The sequence below is a fragment of the Harpia harpyja genome, chromosome 9, assembly GCF_026419915.1.
Source record: "Harpia harpyja isolate bHarHar1 chromosome 9, bHarHar1 primary haplotype, whole genome shotgun sequence".
Classification (NCBI taxonomy): domain Eukaryota; kingdom Metazoa; phylum Chordata; class Aves; order Accipitriformes; family Accipitridae; genus Harpia; species Harpia harpyja.
The window spans coordinates 42,857,729-42,885,010 of NC_068948.1; the positions used below are offsets into that span (position 1 = coordinate 42,857,729).

A 27,282-nucleotide genomic window follows, 5' to 3' on the forward strand; every position below is an offset into this window, starting at 1 on the left:
TTGGGGTGTTTTTTTGTGGGGGAGGTATTGGCTTGGGGTTGGGGGGTTTTTTGTTTGTTTGTTTTGCTATTTTTAATGAACTAATTATGTGCTTGCATTTTGTAGCTCTGGCTATGGGCCTGTGTGTTGCAATGATAGCCTTTGTTCGGCTGCCGAGCCTGAAGGTTTCCTGCTTGCTACTCTCTGGGTTACTAATTTATGATGTCTTTTGGGTAAGTGTTTTGTTTGGTTTTGCTAAAACTGTTTTATCCTTTGGATTTGTAATTGGCCTTGGGCCATTTTTACATGAATTGTACTAGTATGAAGTTGATGAAATCTGGCAAAGCCAGAAGATCAGCTTCATTGCTCCATTCTGAGACATTAAAAGTCTGCAGCAGGATGCAGAATGATTTCCTCACTAATTAGTTGACAAAAACAGAAACATGATTAGACTATTTCAACTTTGGCATATTATTTAAAAAAAGAAATTGGACCTCAAATTTTGAAAGCCTGGCTGAAGATCAAAACAGCATTTCCAAGTAAACACAAAACCTTATGCACACTTGCACAGTAGGCACATGCCAACTTCTGATTAGTAGTGAAATCCTCAAAACAGGAATGCAAGCTGATTTATAGCCAGTAAGGTTGGCATAAAGTCTTACCACGCTTTTACAAGAAACCTGACAGAATATATTTTGTAATACTGAAAGGATTAATTTATTTTTTTTTTTAACCTTTGCATAACACTGAGTACTGATCCAGGGAAGCACTTGCTGACAGCTCTGGCAGTCAGTCAGTTTCCCAGTGTGATGAGCTATAGTGTAAGAGCCTGTTTGAAACAAGTGTGGCATCATTCCCTTTGAGTGAGCACCGCACTTACCTCTTCTCTGCTTTCAAGCTTTCTCCTATTTTCAGTATCCTCTTACCGGCCTTTGTAGTCCTGGACTACTACTTGTAGCTCAGACAGGTCCTTTGCCAAAGGATCTCAAGATATTGATCAATATCTTGATACCAGAAAGTACACTCCAGTTATTCTTGAGGATTAATGGTGTAAAAAACTTTATCTGAATTTTTGAAATACATTTTGCCTTTTATCATCATATATACAATGTATGTGTATGGAAAACTTGGACAACATCCTCTCTTTTCTTGAATAAGCAAAGCAAAAATACACGCAGCTTTGAGTTGCTCTATAGTTGCAGTTTGTAATTTCTGATTATTTCCTTGCTCTGTAGGTCTTTTTTTCTGCCTACATCTTTAACAGCAATGTTATGGTGAAAGTGGCCACACAACCAGCTGATAATCCCCTTGATGTTTTATCCCGGAAACTTCACCTGGGACCAAACGTGGGTAGAGATGTTCCCCGTCTGTCGCTGCCTGGTAAACTTGTATTTCCAAGGTAAAATCAGCAGTTCTTTTACTGTACTATATAAAAAAATTTTCCCTCCCCGTACACTTTAGTAGTACTAATTCTATTGGAAAATATCAACTTAGTTCCCCGTTTAGTGACTCCCTCTTCATGATAAGAAGGTATATAACAAGTAGTGAGGGTTGGACACTTTGCATTTGCTGACTCATAGCATGCAGAAATGGTCCCAATTAGGTTAAAAGGTGGCCTGTCGAGAACAGGATACGCTTTTCAACATATGTGTGAGTTCTACCGTTTAATGACTGCTATGGTAAGATTTACGACCTAATGCTTAAAAGCAAAAGACCTGAGGTTTATTAAAACATCAAAATAGTCTTGATTACTGCATAATTGCAAGTGATTGGGAAGGGAGTTGGAAACTGATCTCAGCAAGGACAGCTTACCAGGTAAGTGCTGTGTTGGAGGGAGATTATTCCACATCTCTCTACTGCAGGGGTTCCTTGATGTCTCAGATTTTTAACCAGATATGCATAGGCCTGATTGGGCAGTAAGCTCCAATGCATCAGCAGTTATGCAGTAGGTTACGTTGGCATATTTACTCTATTCTTGTTTCTTTAGATGTTGGGATGCTGAAATTACAGAGATTAAGAGTTGATTGTCTGCAATGGTAAAACTGTAATTGTTCATTTTGTCAACTTTGTGATAACTTAATTTGGCTTCATTTTCATGAAAAATACCTTGCATTTAAGATCATGGGCAATTTTAGTTCTTAATCTACTCAACAATTGGCTCTTTTCTAGGAATCTGGTGAGACTATAGTTTTCTATGTGTTTTGTCTGAATGAGGCCAAAGATCTAAGAAGTCCATAAATTGATTTACTGCCTTGTATTAGAGGCAATCTATGTACACGGGAATGAAGGTGCGGTGTCTGTCAGTGTTAAACAGTTTGATAAAATGGTCAGCTGGTACCTCCCATCAACACTTAGAAGAGAGATGATTGAAATACTGAGTTGATGGATCTGTTTCACTGAGTGAGTTAAGAGCAAAAGCAGCTTAAACACTGCTGGCACAAATAAACTGGTTTGGAGCAACATGTCATTACTGTCAAAATGGGTATGTTTAAAATGAGCTGAGGTGGTGGTGTAATCATTGAGGAAAAAATACTCAGTAGCCAGCATTTAGCTTCTACTACATAAATAAAAGTTTGCAGGTAGAAAGAAGGGATATGCAAAATGAAGCTCAAAACCAAAGTGGAGGAGTCTAGAGCTTGTCACCCTGTGTTTTGGGCATGAACCCAATTTCAGTTGCTCTCTAGTTCCACAGGCAGCCACTTCTCTATGCTGGGGATTGGAGATATTGTGATGCCAGGTCTTCTGCTCTGCTTTGTCCTGCGTTACGATAACTACAAAAAGCAAGCCAACAGTGATTCCTGTGGTGCCCCAGGACCAGGGAACATCTCTGGACGTATGCAGAAGGTCTCTTACTTTCACTGCACACTTATTGGATATTTTGTAGGTGAGTAATTAGTTTAATACGGATAGCTGCTTAGTGAGCAGAAGTGGGATTGTTGTAGTAGGTTTAAAAGATGATGAAAACAAGTGTAAAGAGGCTTTGAGAGAACGGTTGGTTATCGTTTTTTTAATCCTCTTCTCTTTGGGTTTCATTGGCATGGTCTAGGGAGAAAAATCCTTCTACAGTCGTCTTTTTAAGATTTTTTTTGTTGTTGTTTTTATTTAGAGGATGAAAGAGACTATCAGTGTATTTTTGTTAGCAACTTCTTATACTTTGCTTTACTAGCATAGAAGGTGTCATAGCTTGTATCTGGGTTCTGGGGAAAATACGGGAGTTTCTAGATGGACTATGCTGTGCAAGAGTACATCTAGGTAATTAATCTAGATAATTCTTGCATTTTTGTATTCTACTGTTAATGCTTATGATCCTGTGACGTTGTAGTACATACAGCAAATGGTAAAAAGTCACAACTGGAATGCTGTTTATAATTTGATGTAGCCATCCTCTCCTCCCCAGCATAAAATACGTTTTTCAGAAGGACATGTGTGTGCATATCCTGACCTCCTGCAGTCCTCCTGAGGATGAAAAGGAAAGATCATTTCCTACCAATAGCCTTCCCCACCTGCCCCATCTTTCCCCCTACATTCCCTTTCGGCAGGTATCCAGGAAAATCATTCCTGGTGTGTACAATCCTTCCTCTCAGCCCGCCGTTTCTCAGGCTAGGGGCCTCAGACTGACAGTCTCAAGAGGTACCAGCACTGGAGTAGCACTTCACTGTGGTGCATTCAGCTTCCTCCCCTTCGCCTTTTGTTGCGTTTTGTTTGAGTTATTCTTAGCTGAGTCTTTGAGATTCAAAACTGGAGCAAGTGGCTCAACACGGCCTAATATTAAAATAGAATAATTTTTCGCTGTTTTGTTTGTTTCAATTGTATTCAGGGAAAGCAAAGCACAGGTAAGTAACTTTTCCACAGCCTGTCTCTTAAAATGGTGGGGAAGGGAGCCATGTGTGGATGAATTTAGTGACAACATCCATATGCAACCTAAAGATATTTATAGTCACTTTTTTCTTTTACAGGTCTATTAACTGCAACAGTAGCTTCTCGTATTCACCGGGCAGCCCAGCCTGCCCTACTCTATTTGGTACCATTTACTTTATTGCCGCTCCTCACCATGGCCTATTTAAAGGTAAGACAGGATTATATATTCACAGCAGGAAGCTCTGGGGGTCAGCTGGAAGCAGGGTCAGTGTTCTTGCACTGGGCAGCAGTTCTCGTGAGGATGATGCGTGTCCTTAACAGCCCTGGCCCAGAACTAAGGTATTGGTGCTTTTGGGGTGAATCTTCATTTTTGAGGACTGAGTAACCGAGAGATGAGTCGCTGAAACAGAAGATAATTTATGTACATAAAGTGCCAGTAATTATAAACTAACTACATTCTGAAGTATTAAATGCTGTTTTAATTAAATAAGTGAATTTGTCCTCGCCCAGCTGGTCATGAAAGAATGTGTGCACAAAGGTCGAACAGAGATTGCAGAGGCAGATCCTTGTTTACCACCTTCCAGTCACCTGCTCTGAACGGAAATTTTAAAACGTAGCCTTTCCTGTTACAGAGCTGTTGTTGAAACACACTTCTAGCACTCTGCAGAGCAGAGCCTAAGAAAGAACAGAATTTTCCACCTGCATAAATATTTGCTTCCCATCACAAAGCCATTTTGGGTAGATCTGCCATCAAAATAAGACATTCTGGCCTGACAGGGAAAGGATTTATTTTTCACTGTCTTTATTGTAATTTGCAAAACAGGTGAAGAATAAATTTGCTTTAAAACATTAAGACATGCTTGAAATTATATATGCATTTTAAAATCTGAGTTCTAAGTGGACTTTAAAGTTTCTGAAGGCATGGTCCTTCTGTTTTCCTGCCTAGGGCGATCTACGTCGCATGTGGTCTGAGCCTTTCCACTCCAAGTCCAGCAGCTCCCGTTTCCTGGAAGTATGATGGAACAGATAGAAAGTGACCTGAACTTCTGCCTTGGTCCTTTTCACTTTAACTTGTGGCTTTGTCATCTCCTAAAGCTGGACTGGCTGGTACTTGGGAAGGTACCAACTACGGGACTTGTATGAAAGGACTTTGTATTAAAAGGAGGAAAAGAAAAAAAAGCTAAGATCCTGGAGCTCCGTGTGACTCCGTATCTCCCTGCAGATGTGGAACTGGGGACCCTTTGTGCAACTGCAGCCACTTTCCTCTTTTCCTCACTCGGATGGATTAGCACCAGACTATTACCTTTGTGAGAGAGGAAGAGACAGACTTGAAACTGAAAACGGCTTGAAGTCGTTCAGAAACTTGTGAACACTAAAAGAAATAACGGTTAAGCAAACTGAAGCTTCTTCAGAGAACCCCTCATGGACATTGGGACCAGTTTCCTGCTGGACTTCGGTTTTGAAAAGAACTGAGACAGAAGGTCTTCTGTCACAATATTGGGTTTTTTTGATTTATTAAATATTTCCTGTGGTGTGAGGTTACTTATTAAATCCACAGACATTGAGTGACTTCTTGCAGTATACATATAAAAATTTGTTGTAACAAGTTACATTTCCACCCAGATGTCATGTTGCAGTGAAAAAGGGCACGATTTTTATACATATATATACACACATATAGATATATATATGAATAAATAAAAAGGAAAACCTGCTAAGATCATGCTATGTAGCAGACAGGGGCTTGCTGTAATTTTTAGCATGTAGAGCAGTTTACTATGGCTTTCTTGTGTATGGATCTACGATGAGCTGCTGTTTTTTTCCCCCCCTCCTACAACGGAACCTGCAGTTTAAAAACAAGTGTAGTATTTGTACTGATTGTACTCATGGACTTTAGGGGATATTTGATTTTGATCAATGTAGCAAACTAGGGAAGAAAAAAATTCAAACCCAACCCTGTTCGTTTGAGGGGGGAGGGAGTGGGGGTGTCTTTTTTTTTTTTCTTTTTTTTTTTAATTTTCTTTTTTTACAAACAGCTCCCTTGCAGGTTTTTAGTAGTTCCTTCTTGACCCAGTGCATGTATTATAGCAGCAACTGTCTTTGTGCTTTCTGATCATAGTAATGTATCACTTGTAAATACATTTTTTCTATTTTCTATTTTTTTGTATTTTTTGCATTTTGTTTCATTAGTGTGCTGTATTTTTTCCATGCCCCTGCCCCTTAAAGAAAAAAAAAAAAAAAAGGAAAAAAGAAAAAGAAAACTGTCCTTTACTGTTGTGACTGGTTGGAGTTTGCGTGTTGACTGCTTTGTACCTTTAGCCTGTTAAAATGTGGATTTTTATTTATTTATTTTAAACCAGCAGTTCCAGTTCTGTTGTTTTTTTCACTGAAAGGCTTCCCTAGCTAACTAGAAATTTTTTCCTTTAAAATACTCTGCCAAATTGGATTTGGGGAGCTCTCCCAAAAGCTCATAGCTCTTGTTAGTTTGATAGATGCTGGTAACTGTTAGTTGACTGGAAGGAAAACAGGAATGTTTAAGAATGAATCTGACGGAACAGTAACATTACTTTGGGGTACAGTTTTGTTACAACAGGTAAGGAAGCTTCAGTGAAATGTCTGATCCTTTCTGCTCTGCCAGATGTTACAAGAAGAGCATATTTAGCATGGTAGAAAATTTTGTCCAGCCACGTGTGTACTGTCATTAATTAATGTCTTCCTCTGTTCTCAGGGAAGTCTGCCACTGCTCACAGTCAGAGGGGCTGACGGGGCCGACGGCCTCTGCGCTGGCTGTAACAGATCTCTGAGACAGGTGAAACATCTGAAGAAACAGTAAGCAGCAGCACAGCCCTTCGGGGGGCATGGAGGGCTCCAAGATTTAGCAAGTGTGGGTGGGCATTGTGACTTTATTCTGTTTTTTATTTTTTATCCCCCCCCCCCCCCCCCCCCCCCCCCAGTTCATCTCTTTCACTTAGTTGAAAGCATTTCTTCTAGCATGTGCCTGCAATGCTCATTGTCAGGTAACTGTCGCTTTTTAATGAAATAAATAGTTTTTAATTAAAAATCTGCTTTTACTGTTCATAGCAGGTGTCAGGTCCCAGACTTGCAGTCAGCTTGGGACAAAAGAAAGGCATCAGTTTTCAGCTACATACCTCAAACTTAAGGTGAATAAAATATTGATGAGGATGTTCAGAGAGATAAAAAAAGACACTTTTTTGGTTGTTTTTTTTTCCCAGAGGTTCCAACCGGTGGAATAAAATCTTTAGATCCTGTTCGGTACTGCTTTATCTTCCCAGCCCTTCCACCCACCTGATAGCAACGCACAGGAGTTCCCTCCTGCCTTTGGAATTAAAATAAAAGGTCTTTCTCTGTTTTACAAGTGGCATTTTTTAGTCCCTGCCAGGAAAGCATGCCTACGAATGATTGTCTACACTTAAAAAGGTTTCTGGAAGAAGTTCTGAGAGTACTAATTGACAAATGCTTAATGAGAATTAATTTAGCTTTCCAGAAAAATCTTGGCCTGCCTTTTTAAGCTGTACTGCCCTCCCGCACACTGCGACCTTCTGACTTGCACCAAGAGACTGAGCTGTAACTGTGACACTTGGTTTCTGAACCCACAGGTAGAGCCTCCTGCACTGAGTGGACTGCCCAGCTTCCCCGGCGGAAGCTTGGACCTGCCAGGTGAGCAAAAACTGGACTGAAAAGTGTTTGCTGCCCCTTCAGTGTGCAACAGTAGCTGCCACCTGCGGGAAAAGGATTTCAGTGCTTTGCAGAGGTTAACTGAAGCATAACTGTTCTAAATACAAAGCTATTACACTTGCAGAGGGCAAAGCATTCTCCTAGGTTTTTTGAGTAAGGTAAAGCTGTAAAGCTTTGTCCCACAGCTCTCCCATCTAGAACAACCTCAGCATTCAGGGGGATTAGAAGCAGATTCCTACCTCGCTACTCAGCTGCTGGGCCCTCTCTGCGCAGACACACCTTTTGTTCTTGTTTCTTCAGTCTGGCCGACTACATCTCTTCTCAGCTTGAGGATGAAACTGTACAAGCTGCTTTGGGTCCTCTGGATTTCTGGAGGCCATGTAGGGCCTAGGGCTCCCTGTCCCTGTTATGGCTGCTACGGTGGTTGATACCTTCTTGATTTAACATTCTGTTGAACTCCTTAATAAATTACTTGACACCAAGTCCTGCAGTGAGATCGCCAAACCACCTGCCCTTTCTTCTGAAAAGTTGTCAGAAAAAAATATATTAGTGATTGTTTGACTAACATAAGCCTTCTTGTGGGAAGGTAAAAGGATACTGGCCAAAAAGTGATAGACAAGAGCGTGTTTATAGCAAAGCATTGTAACGTACAAACCTGTTAACAGTTCTAGAGTTGGTTTTCTGCTTTGTCTTTGGGAATAGTCAGCTTAGAAATTTTACTGTTTGTGCTTTGAAATTTCCCTAAGGTCACACTTAATCTTGCAAATATTGAGCTCAGAAATGACCTGGGGTTGTCTGGCCAGCCAGTATGGGTGACGTGTATTAGAAACACAAGCTGGTCATTCTGTGTCTGTATTGGCCTGTTGGGAGCGACCCAGGGAGTTGTCAAATTGGTGCCCAGCCCGGCTGCGGGGCTGTACTGCGCTGCCTGCAGAGGCTCAGGAGCACACCAGGGTGGCCAGCGCTGCACTTTTAATCGTGGGACATTCAGAAGTGTTTTGCTGAGATGAACATTTCCTGTCTTGTACGTGGAAGTACAGCATGTTCTGTGAGAGAAGTCGTCACTGAGGCAATTAGGAAATACATACTGGCGGTTGGGTGGCTTCCCCAGCTTAGTCTTGACCTCCTTGGAGGTGGAAGCGGAGGGAAGGTTTCCAAGTATTTTTCTTTTTATACAAGTAGTGATGGAGTGGAATTTGAAATTAATTTTTAGCTTAACAGTAGTAAACTGCATTTTTCATTCAAGTTACAACGCTGTCATGTTTTCTTACCTCTGCTCCATTTCTTCTTCCTGTTATTCTTGTAGGTATTTTGCTTTTTTACTTCAGGATGTCTTTCAAATTTGGTATTTTTCATGCTTTCCAAGATCCCCAGCATAACCTGAATGTATGGCTGTTGCCAGGTCTGTGGGTATAATGAGGGCTCTCTAGTTAGGCAAAACAAAATTTTGATATAAAGTCAAAAGAATTTGTACTATTTTTCTTATAGATTAACAGTGTCAGAAAAGACTAGTAGAGGAGACTAGTCTAATGTGAAAGCAATACTACAGCAATTTCAGCTGAGTCTTGTAAAACACTGTATACACTGCTTAAACTTGGAAGGTTGAGACAATGCTTGTTTTTTTTCAAAATTGTGTGAAATTGAGAGGTGAGCCCCGTCCTGCTGTGCGCCAAGGAAGTCAGATGCTTCAGAAGGGATCCAGTCTCCAAGCAGCTCCTCATTCTTGGTGGGGGACAGGCCAAGAAGGATATGGCTCACATCTGTGTGCCCCAGGAAGAGTTAAGTATTTCTCACCTGTGTGTATTTAATTGTGACAGCCCAGAACAGCTCCTCTCTTCCTTTAGTCTGGTGGCAACTGACATGAAGAGACTGTGAGCTTTAGATATGATATAAAATATATCAAATCTACTAGTTAGGGCTCCCCCTGCTTCATTCCCAGTAGTCTGCCTCGTAACCAGTTTCATGTACACTTAAGAGCATTGTGGGGTAGAAAACATAATGTCCTTGAAAACTGTAGCTGTGGCTTACCTCCTCCCCCACCTCTTTCTTATTTAGGTATGACCCGATTTTTCCCATCTCAGTGCTCCAACTTTGCAATGTTGGCTGAGTTTGTAAATTGATAAAAACTGCTCGCTTTACTTGTAACTAGATCCTTTTCTCAAAGCCTGGCCCTACCCTATACCTAGCCAGGTTAGTGCTGTCTGGGGGTGGCTCTCAGCAAGAGCTCCCTATTTAATGCTGCAAAACTTGTTTGTGTTTTGCACTTTCAGCAGTTCTCTTCTGTAACAACAGCCCCGAGGAGCAGACTCACATGTATTACAGCCAAAATTGTCTCAGCCAGCAGCGGCGAGGAGTAAGCTCTTAGTATCTTGCTCTGAGAAAACCCAGTTCTTTCTTTGCTCTCAGAGCTCTGGGGCAGCCTTTGTGCATAAGCATGCTGTTTACCCCAAAGCACTGCTGTCAACAGTGCTGTGTGACAGGTTACTGATTCTTCTCTGGACTTAGGCAGCAGGGAAGGTACTGGAAAGCCTTTGTGCCTTTAAAGCATGTTTTTAGGTAATAACAAAGGGAATTCTAATAGAGTATCTTAAGATATTCCTAGGCTCAGGAACCTGACTGGCATGCTGTACCTAGACCAGCGATTTTTAACCAGCTTCACCCTTTTTGTTATTTGATGATGTGCAGTGTAATTTGATACAGACTATGGCAGAGGTGCAGCACTCAGCAACTTAGCATCAAGTATGCAGTTGTTAGCCAGGTCAGCTGTTGTACTGATGTCAGAGCTAGCAAGAAGCTTGTTAAGGAGGCGTGTAGTGCATGATCCATGCATTCCCAAAAGCAGGTTCTGGTCACAGGCGCAGCAGCAGGGCTTCTGCAGGAGCTGCCCCCCATCTTCTCTGCAGAAGGTCCACAAGGGATCTGGTACATCTAGTTTGTAGGTTCTTCAGGTGTGTTCTCAGTCAGCTGTGGTGTTCATCACTATTCTCCCCCTTAGGTCAGCCATGATGTGTGTACAGAGACAATTTCACTCTGCTCTGGAGAAGCTGCAGTCATTTAGAGTTGGTAAATGAAGGAGGCGTGATGTTGAAGAGGAGCAGTCTGAAAGCGCTGATGGTACAGTAAAGCAGCTCTAAGAGAAGCAGCCAGCTAAAAAGAGAGGAAACAGTGCAGCAGGCATGGTCTAAGTAAGTGTGACTGCTCTGGGTCACTGGGGTTTCAGCTGGACCTCAGCACACGAGGTCAGTGAAGACAAGCACTGAACAGTAACTGCATTCCTGCAATCCTCACTTCCTTGTGGCGAGCAGCCCTACAGCTCCTGTTCTGGCTGAGTGGCTGCAAGGAGAAATAAGTATAAAATAATATCACTTTCTCCTACACAATCATAGATACGAGCCTTCAGCAATCATCCAAGCAGTGGTACGGGCTGAAATCAAGCTAGAAAAGTGTGTCTCGCTCCTAGAAGCCCTCCATAATTTACAAGACATTCACAGTCTTTAGAATGGTTTTCCGGTAGAAATTCCCCTGTTGAATGCCCTGCTTGGCTCAGTTTCTGTTAATCCTTAGGTTTGCGAGAGCAGCAAGGAGAAATTCAAGACTTGAAGACTTTGCCCCAACATGCAGTTGCCCTCTAGTGACCTGTAAAGGGTTTATTTATATTTCTGGGATGTCTGCACTAGTAAACACCCACTGCACTTCAAAGCAGTGTCTAACTGGTGTGTGCAGGCCCAGGTGGTTTATGCTCCTGTGTCTTGTGACTGGAAGAAAATACTCTAAATGAATTCACATTTGCATTAAAAAAAGAAAGTGGGGACTGGTGCTCCTTTAAAAATCAGGTTTTATTTGTCTTCTCTGCTCTCTGTATGTAATAGAATCCTGCTGTTTTTCTTTCCACACAAATCTAAATAAATGGCACCACAGGAAAATAACCATTTACCTCTAGTTTACTCATCATTTGGACAACGAGGTGGACCATACAGGCTGTAGTCTTAATAGTCTCCATCTTTTCCTGAGTTTAGAGCTTTTCTTTTGGCTGTTGAATCTTCTAAAAGTTAATTTCTTGCCAAAGATAACTGATTGAGGATATGTGCTACTGCTAAAGCTTCCTGGTAAGGTTTTCTGTGTCATCTGTTCATTTCCTCCTTGTTGCCCAAAACATGTAGAGATTAAAGGCTGTTGCTGCTACTTCGTGTACTTCCTTTCCTGTTGGGTAGTTGTTGGTATAGTAAAAGCAGCTTTGGGAGCAGAGGTTTTTTGGTGTTTTTTTTTTTTAAAAAAAAAAACCAACAGAACAGTCTCAGGTAGTGCAGCTTTTCTGTCCTTTGCTTTTATACCTACATCCATAAGTGGCTGAGTGAGCAGGCTCCTGGGCTCTGCTGGCCAAGATCCAAGGGTTTTTTTCTGACCTTTGTTTTTACATCTACATAGAAGCAACCCCAGCCTGTACAAAGAGCCCTTTGTGCGTAGGTAGTACCTGTGTCCTCTCATCTGGATCCTCTCCTGCTGAAAGTAGGGAAGAGTGCTCTGCTGCAATGATTACCTCAACACACACTGTATCCAATTAGGAGCTCACACATAGCTGTGTGCCACACCTGAAATTCATCAAAGCCTGATCAGAAGAGGCTGTGTAACCCCAGCCTGGAACAGGGCACAGGGGTCCTGTCTGAGTGCCTCTAACTTTGGCACTGGTTATCCAGTATCACATAGTGACAAATTTTTGGAAAACAGGCAGCAGCTGGGAAGCACACAAGGAGAGCTGCTGACTTTACTGAACAGCAAAGTCATTTTGCCACTACCAAACCAACACAGTGCTCCAGTTTAGGAAAAGATCTGCGCTCCCATAGAAGGACAGGTTGCCTCCTCCCTCCTGCACCCGCAGCCATCACTTACAAACCTAGATAGGGCCTTCCGTGCACCATACTTTGTCCAAAGAAGAATCAGCACATTTTAACAAGAGGGTCAGTTACTCATTGGTGAGGAAAACTTCCATCATTAGCCTTGTTGAAGACGGCCAAGACTTGATCGCTGTTGCGCACTGTTACGAGGCACTCTGGGGCAGTGTCTTGCTCTAGTCGGCTTCTTCAGCTACGGTAGGCCTTCAGCAATTGACCTGCTATCACCAGTCTTTGGATCTCACTGGTCCCCTCATAGATCTCAGTGATACGAGCGTCACGGTAATGGCGTTCTGCTGGCATCTCTGTCACGTAGCCCATCCCGCCCAAGATCTGGATGGCCTGAAACAAAGGTAGCAGGTTAGAAAGGAAGCAGGGTCAAGGAATTTGTTTTCTACAGAATACAGCCACCTTCAAAGGAGCTAAGCCCACTGCAAGCATAACTGGAGGGAACACATGGGGGTGACTGCAGCCCATTTGCAGTCAGAGGAATAAACAGGATTTTAACTGGGTAAGAGCAATACTGATGTCCCAGACAGAGAATGAATTGCTTCAGAGGTAGTTGTTAGTTATCCATGTTTGGCTAAGACACTGTTAAGGACGGGAAAATAAATGCAGACACCAGAAGTCCTGCTCCATTTGCTCACTATGTTGCAAACTTACTAGTAGTCCTGACTGGTGCACCCATGTTCTCTCCCCCATTGCTAATCCCACACAAAATTTTGACACTGCCCTGGACAGCAACAGGCACAGAAGACTTTAATAATACAGCTGCTACAGGCCAGCAGAAATCCCTACCCACACCCCCCACAATCCAGGAGGATGGCTGTACTAACCAGCTTCAGCCATATGGGTTGGTTTGGTTTTTAAAAAAAAACAAAACAAAAAACAAAAAAAACCTAGTAAATTCCATGCCACCTTCCCCAAGCACTTGTGCAACAACACAAACTCCCTTTCAGCATGCTGTGTATCAGAGATGTCAGTTGAAGTAGTTACCTGGTGAGCGATGGCTGTTGCAGCTTCTGATGCAGCCAGTTTGGCCATCGCTGCTTCCTTTGGAGAAGGAAAACATCACTGAGGGTGCAGCTATCACAAAAAGGAACAGGTCACTTGCACTAGGAGCTTGAACACCCACAGACCAGCTGTGCAGAGGCAGGCCTGATCATTGGTGCCAGCTGACAGTGGCCACCTCCCTCCCCTTGGCTAAAACCAGGACTCAGCTCAGCAGGCTGCCTGAGGATTGACAGCAGAGTCCAGTATCTACTGGTGGGTTAAACACCAACAGCGCTGGCTGGGCAAGCGCTGAATGCAGCAATGCTGTACATAGTGCGGTTTCCTTGCCTTGAGCCTGTGCCCTGTGTTGTCACTGTTAGACAAATGCAAGGTTGGAAATACCTTTGTGAAGGGCTTCCCATTGTCTTTCAGCATAGCGGCTCTCCAGGTCAGCAAGCGCGCACCCTCCAACGCCACAGCCATATCTGCTAGCTTAAACTGCAACGACAAACGCTGCCTTTGTTCCAGGTGCCGGCCTCTGCCTGCGCAAGAACATACAGCAGAAGTCTCCCACCCCTGAGGCCAGTATTGCTAGAAAAGGAGCGCCTCCATCCCAACAATCAGTTTTAAGCATTGGAGAACAGAAATTATTACCCTGTTAGGCCAAACAGTGCAAAGTGCACTGTGTGCCAGAAGCCACGCCTGAGAGCGCATATGAACTTTGCACCAGCGATGTTTGGAGCTGCCTCGTCCGCCTGGTTTGTACCTGCACTGCCTGTAGCTTTGTGATGGGCGACCCAAAGGCCATTCTCTTTTCAGCATAATCCACAGCACAGTCTAGAGCTGCCTGTGCTATTCCCAGAGCCTGTGAGGCAATACCAATTCTTCCTGCATCCAGAGTTTGCTGAGAAACACACAAAATATATGTGTTAAGTCAAGTCATGCTTGATCAAAAATAGTACACTCACATTTCTGATCTTGCTGGGGAGCTGCTGTAGCCTTAGTATCCTGTGGTCAGAGACTTCCTTGATTCAGAATATTCCTGGTTATGCAGGAATAGAGAGCTTTAAAATGTACTGGGCACTGCAGAGAGAAGCCAGGGGTACAAAATAAGGGAAACAGCACAACGAGGAGCATCTGCTCTGGAAGGGGCTGAAAAGAACCCTTCAGCTAGACCCCTGGCTCACTGTGCAGCTGATTTTACTTTAAGTGACAAAAAAAAAAAAGGAAATCTGGTCAGTTTTCCTCTTTGCCCTTATCAGTACACACACTGAAGCAAGCATTTTTCAAAATGACTAGTGAATTGAGTCAGTAACCTGACTTACCTCAAATACCTGCCCATTTTGCTTTTAACTGCTTCCCTGCCTCACTATGCACAGGAAGAATTTACAGCACAGTGAGAAAAGGCTTCATCTTCCAAGTCCTGGGCTGAGCATCTTAAAAAAGTGGTTGGTGACTGGCGGGTTCATTTAGTTTTGGACATAATGGAATGGGCTGTTCTCCAGGGAGCTCAGCCTTTTTCAAAAAGTCAGGCCAACAAATGGTGTTTTGCCCCTACAGAGAGAGCAATGAACACTTCCAAGGGGTAGTGCGTCACTGCAAGGAATACGCTGTTCCGCAGCTGCCTGGCTCCTCCTCAGAAGTCGCACACATGCCATAACTCGGATTTCATCCACCTTTAAACACTATCCAGAGGTTGTCCTGGGCCTCCAGGACACCTTTCCTCTGCCACAGTATTTAGGGAAAATGCCATGTTCTCCCTTTATCTGCAGGTACAAACTGAAGGAATAGAGGGTTGGGAAAGGACAAAAATTAAAATACACCACCCCTGCTGACATACCACCTCAGCAGCATCACCATTCCTTCATCTGAGAACCACCACATTGAGTCTACAATAAAGTGCTGTCAAGGATCTACGGTAAATTAATGATTCATCAAGCTCTGTGAATGATTTCTCCCACGTTAGCAAGAGGGGTCAACTGCTTAATGTCACACAGAACAGCTTATGTGAGTGGTCCTCACCAAAGTGATCGTAAGTCTGAAAATGGTTTTGAAAATGGTAAGCTTGGGAACTACAGCTTTACACAACCACAGCTGCACCCCAATCCATCTCTTACCATGGCAATTTTGAAGCCCATTCCCAGCTGCCCCAGTAGGTTGGCCTTGGGTATCCGACAGTCCTCAAATATCAGGTTGGCAGTGGAAGAGGCTCGAATTCCCAGCTTGTCTTCTTTCTTCCCCAGTGACAGCCCAGCAGTTGGCATGGGAACCAGGAACGCGCTAATGCCCTGCAAGGAGACCCAAAACTCTTAGGGAGTGTTGCCAACTTCCCACTTACCTGGCTGTCAACAGGCTTCCTCCAAACATTTTTCATAGAAGCCACATGTCTAGGTGTTTTGGGGTTGTGTGGCAGGGTTTTGGTAGTGGGGGAGGAGCTACAGGGATGGCTCCTGTGAGAAGCTGCTAGAAGCTTCCACGGCTCCAAGTCAGACCCGCCTCTGGCCAAGGCTGACCCAATCAGCAACAGTGGTAGCACCTCTGCGATAACATATTTAAGAAGGGGAAATCTGCAGCAGAGAGGGGAGTGGGACGTGAGAGAAACCTCAATGCAGATACCAAGGTCAGTGAAGAAAGAGGGGGAGAAGGTGCACCAGAGGAGGGGATGCCCCTGCAGCCCGTGGTGAGGCGGCAGGCTGTCCCCCTGCAGCTCATGGAGGGGAGCAGAAGAGCAGATGCCCACCTGCAGCCCATGGAGGAGCCCACGCCGGAGCAGGGTGATGCCCCCAAAGATGACCATGACTCCACGGGAAAGCCCGCGCTGGAGCAGTCTGTGACTGAAAATCAGCCCGCAGAAAGGACCATATTGGAGCAGCTCATGAAGAACTGCAGCCCATGGGAAGGACTCACATCGGAGAAGTTCATGGAGAACTGTCTCCTGTGGGAGGGACCCCCACTGGATCAGGGGAAGAGTGAGGAGTCCTCCCCCTGAGAAGGAAGGAGTGGCAGAAAGGAGGTGTGATGAACTGACCCCAACCCCTACTGCACAGCCCCCTCACCTCTTGCCGGGAGGAGGCAGGGCGGGGTGGGGGGAAGCTGTTTTAAGATTTGGTTTTACTTCCCATTATCCTGTTTTGATTTGATTGGTAGTAAATTAAATTGATTTTGTTTTTTTCCCCAAGTTGAGTCTGTTTTTCACCCGTGACCATAAGTGGCGAGTGATCCCTCCCTGTCCTTGTCTCGACCCACAAGCTTTTCTTTGTATTTTCTCCTCCCCATCCCACCGGACAGGAGTGAGCGAGCGGCCTTGTGGTGCTTTGCTGCCAGCTGGGCTTAAACCACAACACTAGGTAACCAGGAGAAGGGAGGGGAGAGCCGAGACAGAACAGAGCCAGCGCACATCAGCCCCTCCTCTGCTCAATGCCTGCACGGCTCTAAGCAGAGTCCCCAGAGCCTCTTCAAAGTGCTTCTCCTGCACAACTCCTTTACGCCCACCCCTTTTTCCTGACTGACCCAAATGAACACACCTTGTGCTTCAGGGATTTATCCGTAGTAGCAAATACCACAGTGGCTGAGGCGTCCCAGGCATTGGTGATCCAGGCCTTGGTGCCATTCAGAACCCACTCATCGCCATCCAGGCGTGCCACCGTGGACGCCGCACCCGCGTCACTGCCATTTCCTGAGCAAGGAACCAGCAAACAAAACTCAGGCAATCGGTAGCAGCCTGGGGTGCAAACCCACCCCCCGCCCGCACCCCCTCTCACGGCACCTCTTTTAACTGCAGTAGCGTCACCACTGTCCCTCCCACAGGACCCACACAGGAAGGGGAAAGGCCCATCTGTCTAAGATGTGTCCCTCTCCAGAGCTCTGCTCACACAGAGCGGATGAAAATTTTCAGCATGGACCGTGGGGATGGCAGTTAATACCTTGGGCACTGGGGCTTCGTTTACACAGAATGGCTATAAACCACCTTTCTACAAACTGCTACAATTTCACAGACCTAAAGTCCATCATAAGCCTAAGGAAAGAAGCTACCCTACATTCTCTGCAACAGGAACAGTAACAGTCACATCACCTGGTTCACTAAGGGCAAAACATCCGATTTTCTCTCCACCGGTGAAGGGAGCAATCCACTTGTGCTTCTGTTCTTCGGAGCCAAACTTGAGTATTGGCCCTAAATACAGAGACTTTAAGAATTGAGCGTTGAGTTAGTGCCTCTTGAAGGTACAAGCAATCCAGTAACTCCCTAATTTCTAAGTGCTCTCCAATACACCGGAACCCTCCACAGGAACAGACCTCATTTCTCCCACAAACCCCTCTCCAATAACCCCCCGATGCCAGCCTCAGTTCCACACCTGTCCCTCGCACACAACCCGAGACACTTACATTATTGACACTGATGATGACACCAGTGGACGCGCAGCCCCTGCTGATCTCCTCCACAGCAATGGAATAGGCCAGGTAGTCGAGGCCCGCTCCTTTGTACTCCTCCGGCACATCCATAGCCAGCAGCCCTAAGCCACCCATCTTCTTTACCTGCACATAGGGAATGGAGAAGTGAGATCCTCTGTGCCACCAGTGTACCAGCAAATACACATAGACACATGGCAATAAAGACCGGTCATAGCAGGGCTACACACAGAGGAAAAGATGTGCACAACTCCTGATGAAATGGGAATCTGACTGTACCAACTGGTAAGTGTCCCCAGGTCCCGATGACTTCAACAAGAGGCAAGAGCTGCACGCAGTCACTGCTGCCTATGACGAGGCTCTTGCTTATTTAAAGAGCTCTCTTCAGTACCGGGAAGGAGGGAGCCTTCTGAAATAGGCAGATACAACCCCACCAGCATTTCCTCAGCCTCCCACCAAAGCTTTCCCCCTTGCATGTCTCCTATCAGTAGGAAGCTCTCAATGGGAAATCTAGCTGATAAAAATCATTAGAACTTTACCTTTGAGTCTGCTGAACTTCAGCCTAGGACTGCACAAGGAAAGAATTTTACAGAATGAATGACCCATAGAACAGTTTGCAAGAAGGTGATTTTTTCTTTCCCATTAATTGTTGGTTACATGCCACATTATTCCACCCCAAGTTCCTCAGCTGGACCCCTGCTTTCTTAACTGTAAGCTCTTCAGAGCACTGACTGTCTCACTCTAGGTCTCTTGTTAATGTTTGGCAACATACAAGAGAAAAAACCACCTTTCCTCTGTTTTTACATTTAAGATGTCAAGCTTTTGGTGTTGCGGAAATAACTGCATCACCAGCCTCCGCTTGCTTTAAGAGCAACCAAGGGAATTTTTAAACAAATATTTTCCCTCCTGTATGGGCACCCAAAACACTAGTCCTTCACATCAAATCCAGAGGATGAACAAAAGACAGCAACTAGTTCTATGTATGTTGCTTTGTCTTAATAAACACTGTTTACATTTTGAATTTTCCCCTACACATTCAAGTGAAAAGACTCAAAAATAAAATGTAAAATTCTCAGATAAGAACAGTGAAGTAAAGTGGAAAGTAGTTTCTTCCTTAGAGTGAATATGACTTTCCTGGCTTAATCCTTCCTTAATCCTTAACAGAAAGAGGGACGTATGACAAAACTCACATGCCTCTGACTGTTCTTACTTGGAGCCTTTTAGCTAACCTAACAGTATATATTTTTCTGGAGCTTAGTACTTCACTGCAATGAAACAGGTGAGTTAGTCTGCTCAACACGGCACAGAATGTACTGCTGTGTCTGTACTGCTTTCCACAGGAGAAATCACAGGTTTGATTAGCATCTCAATTTCTTCACAGCCCCAGAGGATGACTCACATGCACCTCCTATCTCCTGATCACTTCTTTTCACCATCTGAAATGAACTTGGGTCACCCACACTTCCTCACTATAAATCATTTTTACAGTTATCTGCAGTCTATGAAAGTATTTCATTGGTTTTGTAAGTCAGTTGTATTATAGCCCACAGGTAAGACAGTAAGAGAACTGAAAATTCAATGGTGCTAAAGTCAGACACAGAGAAACGCAAGTAAAGAGCTCAAAATGTCCTGTGGGCATTACAACGTCCACACTCAACGAACTCTGACAGAAGTTGATCTAAACCTCAATTTTCTACTAAGCCAGAGCTTAATGTACTTTTTGCTTCAGGCCCAAGCGGCCCCGCCCCAGCAGCAGAGGGAAGTCAGGCTCTGAACGAGCCAGTCCGCCTCTGTCGTGCCCACCTCCCGGGGGGAGCAGCACGCACCTGCTCGGCCGGGAAGCGGTGCTCCTTATCCAGCTGAGGTGCGAGAGGCATCAGCTCCTTTTCTGCGAAGTCCCGACACGTCTGACGCAGCATCTGGTGTGTTTCTGGCAGCTCCGCTGACTGGTACACCGTGTGCAGTCGGCGGAGGCACCCAAAGGGCAGGGCTGAAAGGAAGGAAAGGAATTGAGCGCCGTTGTTTCCCTTCACGCCCGGGGGAGGGGGCTGAAACCGACCCAGGAGGGTCTCACGCAACGCGGCTGGGGGCCTCCCCGGAGGGAGACTCTTCCCCCGGCACCCAGGCCGCGGGATCCGGGACCGCAGCCGGGGCTCGGCTTGAAGGGCGGCACCGCCCCGCCGCGGGCTGAGGGAACCCGCCTCAGGCCCTGAAGGGCACCGGGACGCCGCCTCCCGCGCAGGCCACGGCCCCTTCCCACCCCCTTCGCTTGCCCCGCAGCCTCCCGAGCAGCCGCGGCGGTGCCGGGGCCCGAGCCCGGCGCCCTCACCCCTGGTCGGCCCACCGCCGCGGGCCAGCAACGCCAACGCGGCCGCCATTCCCGCCGCCCGTCGCCTCAGGCGAGCGCGAGGAGCGAGGAGACAGCGCACGCGCGAGCCGCCAGGGCGGCTCCCCGCATTGGCGCAGCGGCCCCGCCCCCCCGCTCCGGCCCCGCCCACAAGACTGGGCACCACCTGTGCGAAAAGGGCAATTCTTTATTACTATTGCTGGTGACAAAATAACATTTATACAAATACATGGTCGGAGGGCGGGGGGGGCCGCCGGCACCGTGCTGGGACCCAGAGAGGGAGCCAGCAACACCGGGACTGAAGGGGCACGGCCAGCACGGCTGGCCTCAGCCCAGAAGGGCCACGGGAGCGCCCGGAGGGGACAGCACGGAGGAGGTCGACGCGCCAGCAGCCCAAAGGCCACGCTGTGAGAGATACAAATACGTGTCCTGTAACAGCACTGAGATCCGGGCAGAGGGAGAGGGTGGTTGCTGGTGTTCGTTGTTTCCCTTTGCTGCAGAGGAAGAGGCGATGACTCCACCAGGCCGCCGTCCCTTAGCCTCCTCTTCATCATAAAACTACAGGGAGATGGCAGTGTTCGAGTCCAAGGATTACACCCGATACCGGGCCACGCTCTGGGGTAGCACAAGGCTCGGTAGCTTGATGCGACAGGACAGCAGGGCAGAAGACAAACACTGGGAAACAGCTGAAGAGGACGTAATGAAAGACAGAGCTGAGAAGTAGAGTTACCACGTTTGGACCTTACTGCTTCACCACCACCTTCCTCATTCATTTCTCACTTCTAAATGCTTGTTTTATTCTTCCTGAACCCTCGGATAAGTGGAATAAACATCCTCAAGCACCAGAGAGGAGGCTGCTGCTTCTCTGCAGCAAGAGACATTGAAAATCCTAAGGAAAACACACAAAGAAAGATACTTCCTACCAAAAATGGAGGACAAGGACAGCAGTACCCAGTCCATACAACAAGAGACGACCTTCCTTCACAAGGTGCAATATGTCAGTCAATCGTGAAAATAGCTGTCCAAGAAAACTGGTTGCATGGATCCAAAGCACTCGCCTCAATGTGAAAAAGAGGTCCTGGTGCTAAGACGACAAATACTGGAAAGACTTAGCATGAGTTTGTGGGTTTGGTCCCTTTTTTTGTTAGAGCAGAACACAGTATGATCCCAACTCTTTCCTCTTTCCAACTCAGCACACAACCTGAGAGAAGCTGTCTGCACAGATACCTTTTCCCTTGCTCAAACTTCAACCGACACTGACAGCATCTCCCTTGCGTTCAGCACCTGGCTAGGACAGACCATCCCCCTGAAAGGATGAGATCCCATTGGAATTTCTTCCTAGCTCACTGGCATGAGGAGCTTTGGCCCATCATTAAAGCATCAGAGCACACAATCCAGAAGGAAGATGCTCTGTTAAACCATGTTTACCAAAGACATCATCCCTGCCACAAAGAGAAGACACTTCATAGAAAACACCTAAGAGAAAAAGTAACCTTAGGGAAGTGGCCAAAGTGGGGACAGGAGTTTTGAAATCCCTGACTTTTTGGATTACAATCAACTTTTTCAGTGCTGGGTTGCCCTCTTGTAGGGACTTTTTTTTCCTGCAGCATGCTTTTTGGGCAAAGACTTTCTAATTTGGCAAAGCAAACACATTCGGCTAGAAACTGAGGGGTGCTACTGCTGCCTGCAGGTCTTCCCATTTTCCTCCAGTTTTCCTTTTCTTATTGCTAAATAGCTGATACATTCACCAATGGGAAAGCAACTGCTTCAGTGCTTTTTTCTCATCACTACTGGCATCAAATGCCTCACTGACATTTGGCAGAGTGCTCTCCTGCTGCCAGTCGCATTCTGCAAAGCAGCGGCTAGATGGCACCCACACTCCCTACAAATAGCCCGACCGTGCAGAGCTGCACGCTGACTACTACTAACGGCTCACACAAATCGTCATTTGCCCGTACAGTGATTTCTGCTGCTCGCTCTGGCAACAGTCTATCTTCCTTTTAAGAACCTTTACACAGTGACATAGAAAACAGATGGGAATCATCACACTGATAAGAAAAGCAAGAGGTTGCTTCATGCAGAAAATGCAATAAAAGTAACATTTAAAGGCACCTGGATTTATACTACATACAAATTCAGCTCAATATGCTCAAATTTCCCAGGGAATAACTAGCAGGCTCTTCAGACGCTATCCTGAGCATCTCAGAACTCTTCAGGATGAAAAGCACACTTCCAGGCAGTTCTGCCTTGTCACAAGTAACTTCCAGCAAAACAAATGTTTCCCACCTTCCCTGGCATGACACGAGGCCTTCTGAAGACAATCGCTGCAAGAGGCATCTCAAGCTCCACCTTACAAGCAGCTTTAACTAATTCTGAAATATCTAAACAAGATTGCCTAAGTGCCTGTAGAGATGCTGGAGGGGATTGATGGTAGCAGAACTGTTCTTCATCTTTCAACCACGTAGACCTTGCCCCTCTGCATTCCCAAGACATTTGTTGTGGTTGCTCATAATTAATGCTCCACCCAGAACAGGTCATTTGTTGTGGTTAATCATAATTAAATATCTTCCCAAGAGCTGGAGATTCTTTCATGGCTGCCACCCCACATACTCTCACTGCTTACCCTGATGCCAGCTGATCTTCTACGCCGAAGTCAGTATCGTTAATCTGCGAGATAAAGGCAGCGGCTTCCTATTGCTGTCTACGCGTTAACAGGCTCCAGGGTGTGATGCCCACCCCACTTAATCCTGCTGAAACATAAACTACACTGAATCTTACTTAACACAATAGGTAACCAACTGTGTCCACCAAGGAGTTAGGTTTCAATTGTCTCAAGGAACAAATAGAACTAATACTAGCAAACATCTCTAGTCTAGACACAACCTAACTGCCATGTACAAGAGACACAACTGACCAGTCCAGCGAGGACACAGGAAAAATGCCAGTCTTGAGAGACAGCAAAATAAGCAGAAAAGGGTTTGCATGGCTGCTGGGAAGACACGGGTCTCCTTCTCCCACTGCATCTTGATACTTCCTATTGCCAGACCCCAAACACAGCTGTAAAATACACCCTCTGGTCTGGTGGTAACTACCTTGGCAGAAGAACTTCCTAAACAATAAATAGGCAGCTAAGTAGGCAAAGCAGTGATGGGAGCTCAAACTACTAAAAAAGAGAATCATGTAAATTCTCGCTTTGTAAGAATCTCACTCCGTAACACTGAGTGATCTGACCCAGGAAGCTGTTAGCTACTAATACCTCAAATGAAACAAAGCAAATGAGTTCATAACACCACCATCTCTCCTTCCAGCACCTCTGACAGATCATTCAGTTTTAAAATTAGAGAGATTGAAGCCCAGGAAGCTCTGCTTCCTACACATTTTTCAAGGCATTTTCCCACATTCTCCCTTTTTCCTTTAAGCCCCACTAGACTGACACCTCCCCTCCACCCCAGCTAGACTGACAATGTGCCGTCGATCTAAAAAGCAATACACTCTGTAGCAAGAGCCAAAATTCCTACACAAAGGGAAGAAGGAGAAATGGTAAATATAATGAGATTAACTTCAGCTCTAAGGTTGACCCCTGAGCTCCAAAATGCAACAATTTGCTCACAAGAGCTCAAACAGAAATGCTATCAGACTGACTCGATGACCAACCTGGATAAAGCCCCTTTTTTCCCCCCTATCTCGTATCTCTAGTGAAATCTCTGGCAAGACACAGATTAAACTGTTCTCAGGGGCAGCTCAGGCCCCTGGAGGCAGAAGGAAGATTCTTGCACTGCTTAGAAGCTGAATTAGTCTCTTATCTTTCCCACTGGAGAATATTGGGATGCGCCCTAAAAAGCAACGTCAGCCGTGCTACAAACTAAACCACTGTGCACTAAAGAGACGATCTGTCCACCCGAAGAAAAGATCTGCTCTTTAGACATCACTGGCTACTTGAAGGGGTAAAATTTTCCTGCTAAGAAATAGCTTACCCGAACAATCTGACCTCTTGAAAGAGGGTAGTCACCCAGCAGGTGAAATATCAGAGCACTAAAGGTGCAACCTAACTATAAAGACTGTAACAGCAAGAATTTTCTAACAGTGCCTCTGATCCATGACCTAACCAAGGTACCAGAAGGTAACCAGAAATAAGAGAACGAGAGGCAGGATACGTTGAATGTCAGATAGAGAAGTGTTGCAGGGAGATTTCCTTTACTTCCATGAGCTGTCATCTTTGCTTCATGTTTTCAGCCTCACGCAAGGAGAAAAGGTTTGGCAAGAAGCCTTTTTGCACGAGGCAGCAACTCCAGTCCACTCCTGGACATCTGGAACGGTTAACAGCATCACAGCATCCAGCGGACTTAGAATCATTACTGTCCTCCATTGTAAGCATAGTCGGCCTTGTTGTGCATAATCAACTTGTTGTCCACAAAGTAAAAGCTGTCTGAGCGGGTCTCGTACGGATTTTCAACCATCAGACGGACTGCGAAAGAGAAAGCTCAATTACATTCAAAAGCCTGCCACACTCCACTGGACAGCACGAAGTCAGAGTACAAAAAGGACTGCCACTCCGCTGGATTTACCAGGCTGATGCTCTGCCCTACCCAAGTAAGAGAAGCAAACTGCTCCGCTGAGCATGCTTCAAAAGCTCTGGCCTGCCCCTTCCTATTCTTCCTATTCACAGGACAAGTGCTGTCAAAAGCAAACAAAGGGGGATCGAGTAATCTCACACAAGACGACCTTAGAAACTGTCAGAGCCACCACTAGAGCAGAGCAGCAATCACATCTGTGAGCAGAGAGGTAGCAATCCGCAAACAAAAAAACGGTGGCACTCCTGACACATACAAAGGCAGGGTACAAACTCCGCGCCTCCCCCCACACCTAGGCAGCTACAGAAGGGCCCACGTGCTCCTGCTCTATCCACCTCCTGAGGTCAAACATACCCTGCGCAATGTATATTTGCAGAGATCTTGGTAGGCTCAAAAACACACCTCTCAGAGAAGAGCCAGTTCTGTTCCAAAGCAGGAGGCTCAAGCCCTAACAAGCAAGTGCTGAAAACAGATGCATGGCTATGAAGAGAACCCTTTTTCAGGGTTCTGTTATCTTCTGGGCTACACTGTTAGGCATCAGACATGTCAGCCCCGTGACTCTGATCAGTTCTTGCAGCCCGTGACTTGACAACACAGGTTGTCTTGGGCTTTCATTTTCAAAGGAGAATTTGCAGCACAAATCTGTAATTCAATCAAGATTACACACAGCTTAAACCAGGAACCTGTATCTATTTCTTTGTGTCACCCCCATCCCCATCACAACTTCTTTCACAAGTAGAGAGGGAGAAAATGAGCATATGCACAGACACAAACAAAACACAATTCAGTGTGGGAAAGGAGATACTTACTAAGGTCTTCTGAGAGCTGAGGGAATTCATAAATGTGTTCACATGTGTTCCTGCTACTGGGGATGCAGAAGCCAAAATCAAAGTCAAAGTTCTTCAGCAAGCGATCTCGGAAGTAATGTCTCTCAATCATTCGAAAGTTTGACACTGGCTTTTCTCCCACTGTGAATTCCACTCTGTATGCAAAAAGTAGGAAAAAACAGCTAAGACGACGTACCTCTCTTCCTATTGGGAAGAACAGAGCCTTGGACCCAAGACTACCCAAGAATCCAACAGATCATTCCAGAAAGAAAGACTTCGATATTTGTAGTGTAAGATGAGTTCTCTCTAGGCTTTGACTCAGTTTTGTTATAAACTGTCAAGTGACACTTTGTAAACATCTGATTCTCCCTCCTTTCTATGGACTCATACTCACGTTGCGCCAACAGTCCGAAGACGGAGAAATGCTGGGGTGAACTGGTAACGAACAAAGCGGCCTGCACTAGCGTCCAGTTCACTGTTGTCATCGTCATCCTCATCATCTTGCTCTAGAAAACACACCAGCTCAGAGTTATTCTGCTAATAGCATACATGTAAGGTAATACTGGCTAGCGGGTATATCAGGACGAGCTGGCTATTACTTAGGCACTGAACCTAAAGGTGTCTAATAATTAGTCTGAGTTCATACTGGCACTAAGTAATAAAGAAAAGATCTGCTATGACAGCTGGTGCAGCCTTGGTGGCTCCAGAGCTGAAACTACCCTTAACCTCACAGGATATCCCCCCTCACAAGTGCTAAAGCACATGAAAGACACTTTGTACCACAATCAGCCAACAACGGAAGATTTGCAGTTGATAGTACTCCCCCATGTTACAAAAATCACTTCACGTTTTTATGACAACAAGTTTCTTAGCAGAAGTAAACTCAGTCCTATGCTTAAAGGAGAGGAATTTAGTCACCAGGACATATCGAAGGACCTTTCTGCTTGGTTTGCGTGGGTTCTGCGTTGCAACTTCTCAGCTTGGCAAGCCTCTCTACCCTCCCTGCAATGTTAGCGTGACATACCTGAAGCAGATGGCTTTGCAATTTCAAACAGCACTGTTCCAGTTTCAAGGTCCCGGATCTTAAACCTGGTGAAGTCGATGTTGTAAATGTTGTCTTCAGGTTTGCATAAATAATCTAGAAAAGAAAGAAAACATATAGTAGCATTTCAAAAGATCTCTGAGCAATTACCAAAGGAATTTCTTTTTTTTTTTCTTTTTTCTTTTTTTTTTTTTTTAACCAACCCCAGCCCGTTAAGATACATACTGCAAGTTGTTTTGCAGAAGCGTCAGGAAAGCGGGACAAAACTGAGGCTAGAAGAAACAAAGGCACACTAGGTGCCAGGTAGCAGAGCAAGAAAGGGAAGGGATCGGGACAGAAAAGCAGAGATCGGCAGCTCAGAGGAAAAACAAAAACCCCAAACCAACCAACCAAACAAAAAAAAGCGCTCCCCGGCCCGCACATACTCTCCGTCACCCGGCACAGCCCCAGGACGTGCTCGGGCCGGACGGTCTCCAGCGCCAGCAACTCGGACTCGGTCCACGGCGGCCGCGGCGCCGCGTCGGTCGAGCCGCGCCGCCCCCTCAGGCGGCTGAGCGGCCCCCCGGTCCCTGGCGGCGGCTTCTTCTCCGGCCCCGCCGCCGCCGCCGCCGCCCTCGCCTTCGAGCCGCTCATCGCCCCGCCGCCGCCAAGATGGCCGCCGCCTCCCTCGGTA

At 45.8% G+C, this 27,282-nt stretch overlaps 3 protein-coding genes across 6 annotated transcripts in view; 1 reads left to right on the forward strand and 2 right to left on the reverse strand.

Annotated features, from left to right (window-relative positions):
* The window catches only part of SPPL3 (signal peptide peptidase like 3), a 61,596-nt gene extending 55,602 nt beyond the window's left edge, over positions 1 to 5,994 (forward strand). For both annotated transcript variants that reach the window (XM_052795502.1, XM_052795504.1), the window contains exons 7-11: positions 106 to 212; positions 1,215 to 1,378; positions 2,664 to 2,863; positions 3,936 to 4,045; positions 4,784 to 5,994. In XM_052795502.1, coding sequence (XP_052651462.1) covers positions 106 to 212; positions 1,215 to 1,378; positions 2,664 to 2,863; positions 3,936 to 4,045; positions 4,784 to 4,855 — 653 coding nt within the window. In that variant the 3' untranslated portion in view covers positions 4,856 to 5,994. The remainder of the gene's footprint in view (positions 1 to 105; positions 213 to 1,214; positions 1,379 to 2,663; positions 2,864 to 3,935; positions 4,046 to 4,783) is intronic.
* A 5,361-nt stretch (positions 5,995 to 11,355) lies between these two features.
* Positions 11,356 to 20,227, reverse strand: ACADS (acyl-CoA dehydrogenase short chain). 3 transcript variants are annotated; one of them, XM_052795500.1, is made up of 10 exons: positions 20,152 to 20,227; positions 19,649 to 19,812; positions 17,799 to 17,948; positions 17,488 to 17,599; positions 16,940 to 17,091; positions 15,533 to 15,703; positions 14,182 to 14,319; positions 13,818 to 13,913; positions 13,419 to 13,475; positions 11,356 to 12,764 (listed from the first exon to the last, which is right to left on the reverse strand). In XM_052795500.1, the coding sequence occupies exons 1-10, from the start codon at positions 20,198 to 20,200 to the stop codon at positions 12,612 to 12,614; spliced, it is 1,242 nt and encodes a 413-aa protein (XP_052651460.1). In that variant the 5' UTR covers positions 20,201 to 20,227; the 3' UTR covers positions 11,356 to 12,611. The 3 variants fall into 3 exon arrangements, 2 of the variants coding, with proteins under 2 accessions (XP_052651460.1, XP_052651461.1); XM_052795501.1 differs by lacking the exon at positions 20,152 to 20,227 and adding an exon at positions 18,362 to 18,390 and having other exon boundaries at positions 19,649 to 19,764; XR_008236477.1 differs by having other exon boundaries at positions 12,625 to 12,764; positions 13,419 to 13,508.
* A 1,736-nt stretch (positions 20,228 to 21,963) lies between these two features.
* On the reverse strand, positions 21,964 to 27,282 carry UNC119B (unc-119 lipid binding chaperone B). The gene is made up of 5 exons (XM_052795922.1): positions 27,035 to 27,282; positions 26,592 to 26,705; positions 25,962 to 26,073; positions 25,550 to 25,722; positions 21,964 to 24,634 (listed from the first exon to the last, which is right to left on the reverse strand). The coding sequence occupies exons 1-5, from the start codon at positions 27,240 to 27,242 to the stop codon at positions 24,522 to 24,524; spliced, it is 720 nt and encodes a 239-aa protein (XP_052651882.1). The 5' UTR covers positions 27,243 to 27,282; the 3' UTR covers positions 21,964 to 24,521.